This window comes from Tupaia chinensis, unplaced genomic scaffold (assembly GCF_000334495.1).
Source record: "Tupaia chinensis unplaced genomic scaffold, TupChi_1.0 Scaffold000496_1, whole genome shotgun sequence".
Lineage (NCBI taxonomy): Eukaryota > Metazoa > Chordata > Mammalia > Scandentia > Tupaiidae > Tupaia > Tupaia belangeri.
Genome location: NW_006160008.1, coordinates 69,948 through 75,544, shown reverse-complemented (window position 1 = coordinate 75,544; position 5,597 = coordinate 69,948). Strand labels below are relative to the sequence as shown.

At 54.2% G+C, this 5,597-nt stretch overlaps 1 protein-coding gene across 1 annotated transcript in view; it reads left to right on the top strand.

The window, feature by feature from the left end:
• The window catches only part of LOC102469772 (myosin-9), a gene marked incomplete at its 3' end in the record, with an annotated part of 58,289 nt that overhangs the window by 29,589 nt on the left and 23,103 nt on the right, over positions 1-5,597 (top strand). The window contains exons 8-12 of the mRNA XM_006156535.2: positions 1-49; positions 408-551; positions 1,418-1,513; positions 2,360-2,478; positions 4,497-4,649. The exon at positions 1-49 is cut by the window's left edge and continues 6 nt beyond it. Of these exons, the coding sequence (XP_006156597.1) occupies positions 1-49; positions 408-551; positions 1,418-1,513; positions 2,360-2,478; positions 4,497-4,649 (561 nt within the window). The remainder of the gene's footprint in view (positions 50-407; positions 552-1,417; positions 1,514-2,359; positions 2,479-4,496; positions 4,650-5,597) is intronic.

Sequence of the window (5,597 nt, the reverse complement as noted above, 5' to 3'; positions counted from 1 at the left end):
TTCCACATCTTCTACTACCTGCTGTCAGGGGCCGGCGAACACCTGAAGAGTGAGTGGTCGGCCCAGCCCAGCCCTGGGGTTCCAGGCACGGGGCTCCTGCTAGAACTGGGCCACACGCGCCACTAGGCACCGAGAACTGTGGCCGTGGGTTTGGGGAGGAGTAGCAAGGATGACTGCCGGTCTCTGCCATCCTAAGGACTTGGCCTTCTGTTCCTGACTTGCCGGAGGAAAGCACTGGCAGTCTCGGGGTCCCCAGGCCCTTCTTGCTGCGTGAGCATTGGGTCTCGCAGGACACCCGACCTCTGCAGCTCCCGTGCTACTGCAGGCTTTAGGGGTGGGTTCCCAGTGTCCAGGAGAGCCTCTGCTGTCAGCGCCCCCCGACCCTCCCATACCTTCCACCCATACAGCTGATCTCCTGTTGGAGCCGTACAACAAATACCGCTTCCTGTCCAACGGGCACGTCACCATCCCCGGGCAGCAGGACAAAGACATGTTCCAAGAGACCATGGAGGCCATGAGGATTATGGGCATCCCAGAAGAGGAGCAAATGGGTACAGGGCTGGCCCTCCCATGGGCGAGGGAGGGGAACCTGAAGGCTGGTCGTCGTGCCCTCAGGGGTGCTGGGGAAGCTCTGGGGAGAGTCTCCTGTTGCTGACTCTGGGCGAGCCTCATGGGGGCCAGGAGGAAGGCCCTGGGGTGAGGCAAATGGATGTCCGATTTGAGTTTCAGGGTTATTTGTCCCTGGTGGTACCACTGGCATTTATGCAGAGGGGAACAACGGAAGGTGCTTAACTGCCCAGGGCCGGGGCCCACTGCAGCCTTCACCATTTTCTGGAATTGGGATATTCCTGCTTTATCCTGGTGGAGTGCGGCAGGGCGGGGGACAGACAGCATCGTGGAACGTGCCAGTGTCTGCTCCATTCCCCAGATGAGGCTGAAGAGGGCCTTGTGTCCTTGTCTGTAAAAGATGGGGACTTGGAGGGCATGTGCCCTGTGTCTGCTCTGGCTGTGTCTACTTCTGGGATAGTAGGACCAGGGTTGGGACCCCGCCACCTTTGCGCAGCCACGTACAGACATGAATGAATGGGCCTGGCTGTGCTCTGCTAAAACTTTATTTTTAAAAGCAAGCAGTGGACTCTGGGCTAGAGGCACGTCTCGGTCCAGGTTCAGAATTGTTGGGCGTCTGACCCAGGGATGCTCAAGCTGGGGCCTGCGAGGGGCCTGGGAAAGAGGCCGTGCTGGTGGGAAATGACCGTTTAGGGTGGCTGGGCCACTGTGCACCGTTTGACCGAGACCTGGCCCTTGTGACCCGAGCAAGTGTGGGTGCCCCATGGGCTTGTCTTGCTTGAGAATCCCTGGGTGAGGGAGGGCTCTCCCCTCCATGTCTGCTCCTGAGCTGCCATGGCTTACCCCACAGGCTTGCTGCGGGTCATCTCTGGGGTTCTTCAGCTCGGCAACATTGTCTTCAAGAAGGAGCGGAACACAGACCAGGCGTCCATGCCCGACAACACAGGTAACACCCGGGGCCTCCCGCCAAGTATGGGGTTGTTCCGGAGAAAGCAGCTGCAGACATTCCAGACTGCAGCTGTGGGTGTGTTTGTGGGTGTCTGTGGCTGTTTTTTTGGTACAGACATAAAGCATACATGGACATGACCCCACGTTTGTACAGATGTGGAGCACCCTTGAACATGACCCCATCTGTTTCCCAGGGTTGGCATCAGAATGAGTTAGAGAATCCCAAGGTCATGGATGGGCATCCCTTGTTTGTCTCCGGGACCCACCGCTCTTAGTTCCTAAGGCAGCGATTTTTGCTGTTGCTCCTGCTTAACTTAAGCCTTGCCCATGAACAGGTCGTCACTGTCCCCAACCCTGCCACCACCATTTCCCCGGGCTACTGCAGATGGCTCCGTGCAAGCTGTTTAGTCTTAGCGTGCCCCTCTTAGGGTGTCTTGGGAGACATGGCATGTGGGTGTGAGATGAAGACGCTCCTGCAGGAGCAGGTGCCTCCTGTCCCTCCCGCATCGGGTGGCCTGCCTCCACTCAGGGCTGTTTTTGGGTGGGGACCTGCAGCAACACTCCCCGGTATGCAGCCGGAGGTGTGTGGAAGGACCGATGCTGGAGTGCATTTCTCCTGCTTCCCGATGCGTGAGGGCCTCTGTGTTCCCCGGCCTGCACGGCTGCTGAGACCGAGGGCGGCTGGGTGCTCATGGCCCTGCGGAAGAAGGGCCTGCATCTCTTGTCCTCCGGCTGGCTCAGTTACCACCGCCCCTTTCTTTGCTCCCAGGCTGAGCACATTCATTCCTTCGGGTTTTGTTCAAATATTTTACTCCTCCCCTCTTTACCCTTTGAAAAATCCTAGCTGCCCAAAAGGTGTCCCACCTCTTGGGGATCAACGTGACCGACTTCACCAGAGGAATCCTCACTCCGCGCATCAAGGTGGGACGGGATTACGTCCAGAAGGCACAGACCAAAGAGCAGGTATGTCCTTGTCGTGGGGGCAGGGGTGCTGGGCAGGCTCCTTGGCGAGGGCACTGCAGGGGCAGCTGGAGGCCTTTTCAGGATGTCCGCTGCTAGTCACTTCCACATGGGTTCCCTCATTCAGTCCTTGCAGTGACCCAGCCAGCAGGTCAGGATGGTTAGTGACGTCCCACGACCTCATGCCTAGGTGGTGCGTCTTGAGGCTGTACTAGGTCTCTACGTTGAGCCGCTGCTTAGACTCAGGCATAGGCCTGCCTCGTCCTTGGTGTAGAGAACTTCATGCTTTGATAGCACGTCGCCTCCCAGTGCCAGGGCGGTGGCTTCCATCCTCCTTGAGACCCATGGCAGCTGGCTGTTCCCCACCACCTGCCTGTGGTGAGAGATGAGCAGGAGGCGCTTGCATTTGAGCCACATGAACAGGCCTGCCTGCCAGGGTCAGGGCCCCTGCCAGCACTCACCGCCGCCCCCTGTCGGGGGTTCTGGCTTCTGTTATGTTGTTGGTTTTATTTAATTTTTTTCCCCTTAATTATCAAAGGGGGTGTGTACTGCCAGGGACAGAGGGAGAGAGGGAGAAAACACCCCTAATGGGTCACTCTGCATTCCTATCTCTATTTCTCTATGCCTGTTGAGATTTGGGGCACACACGCACACATACCCATCATGATTTTCAAGCCACCAGGGCCAGGATTCAAGCTGCAGGTGTCCTTGTGGGAGCCAGCTCCCTTAATACTAGGCTACGGGACCAGGTCGTGATGGGGATTTTTCAGGTGCCAATTCCACCTCTCAAAATTACAAGTTCACATGGAGTCATCCCTTTTCCAAAGGGTACCACGCACTGTACCTCGTACTAGGTGGCCGACAGCCAGTGCGTGCTTCTGTGCAAAGCCATTGCTCAGAGGACACAGGCATCGTTTTCAAAAGAGCATTTACTTTGGAAAGGCAGGGAAGTTGCCAGAGTCCTCCCAGTCACGACCACTGGACATCTGTTTCCTGCAAGGCTTTTTGTTTTCTTTCCTAAGGTTTGTTTCTCTCCGTGAGTAAGAGACAAAGACAGGGACACAGACCCACCAGAGCCTTGATGCTGGGATCCACCCCACCTCCGGCCTCAGCCAGCTTCCATCACGGGCACAGGGGCACCTGGTGGACCAGGTCTCCAGGTGCGAACCTGGAGCCTTGCCACATGGGTCTGCCTTGCAGAGCATTACACGGCTGCAGCATCCCCATCCAGCCCCACAAGATGTTTTACATTTTAACTTAGTTGTCACTCAGACTTTTATTGGTGGAGCTTTGCTTTCTTTTTCTTTTTAATTTTGACAGATTTTTGCTATAGGGTGTGTGTGCTTGCCAGAGGGACAGAGGCTGACAGAAAAGTGAGAAATCACCCCCCCCCGGGGGAGGGGGGATGGCCACACTGCAGTCCCTTCTCCTCTATTCATCTCTCGGGATCTTGGGCATGCATGCACACATGCCCAGTGTGAGTTTTAAACTGCTAATTCCAGGGCTCGAACCATAGTCAACAACGTGGGAGTCCAGTGACATAACCATTATGGCATCTGCTGGTGCCATTAATGGAGCTTTTCAAACATACGCAGAACAGAGCAGTGTAGAGAGTCCCACATGCTCATCGCACAGGCACCTTTGGGTTTACTGACTCATGGCCGTTCACGGTCTAGCGTTTATCGTCCGCACCTCCATCCTAAATGAAGCACACCTCAGGCACCTCCTGACTCTGCAGCTATTTGACTGTGTCCCATTTTATTTTTTTAAAATATCTTGGCAAATATCTAGGTTGACGGTTGCCACCCTCTTGGATATTCACGTTGTTTCAACTTTTCAGCATTATAAATAACACCACCGTGAACATGCTGGCGCATGAAGCTTTTTTCCTCCATACTTAGGACAGTCTTTCTGCGTGTGTGGGAGGAGCTGGGGCGGCGAAGATGCTAAAGTGAAATCTGGGCAAAGGGCACGAGTTTAAGCTCCCTGTACCTGACACCCCGTCCCTCGCACCCCCCCAGGCTGACTTTGCCATCGAGGCCCTGGCCAAGGCCACCTACGAGCGGATGTTCCGCTGGCTCGTGCTGCGCATCAACAAAGCTCTGGACAAGACCAAGAGGCAGGGCGCCTCCTTCATCGGGATCCTGGACATCGCCGGCTTCGAGATCTTTGATGTGAGCTTGCCCCGCGACCCACGTCGCCGCCTCCCGCGCCTCTTGGGCTTTCTTCTTGGGTTAAGAATCCTCTCCCGTGGCTTTGCCATCTCTGTACGGAGACATCAGTGGGGATTTATTTTTATTTTTATTTTTTTAGTTTTTGCTGTAAGGCTTATGTGCTCACCCAGAGGTGAAAGGGTGAAAAATTGCCCTCCAGGGGTGATGGCCATTCTACAATCCCTCCTCTGTTCTCTTCTTGGTATTTTGGGCTTGCATGCACATGTACCCGGCGTGATTTTCAAGCCATAGTCCAGAACTTGTACTGTGCAGCTGGCGTTGTGGGACCCAGTACCGTAACTTCCATGCCACCTGCTATCCCCAGTGGGGTTAACTTCATCAAGAGTACCTATTGCCAACTAGAAGCGCAGGAGAGGAGACCCTTCAGATCCTATTCTTGGAGGCGTCACCAGCAGGTGCTTCCTACTTATTTATTCTTGCAGCAAATTTTTATTTAGCATTTAGACAAAACATTATCTCTGCCCATAAAGACTTTAATAATTGCTGTGTATCAGAGAGGCACTTAACCCGTGGCCCATGGTAGTCTCAGAGAAACCATGATCTCTGATGGGGAAGTACTGTATTTTTATTTTTCACTGACTCCTCGTTGAAATCATGCATTTTTGAAAATTATGAACTGAACAAAGTTTAGAAATGACAGTTATATTATAGCGTTTGTGCTCTGCCACCAGTAGAAATCAGGTATTTCCTTTGTTGTAATTGCCAGAGGGCACAGGACTCACCAGAGTCCTTTTTACTCCATTTCTCCATCCTGTAAGCAACTGGGCAAGCCCAAGAGACCTGGTATATTTTTCAAGTTGCCAGGGCTGGGATTCAAACTTGAGTTGGCCAAGCGAAATCTAGCTTTCTGTGTACAGCACTTAACCAGTGTGCTACAGGGCCAGCAGG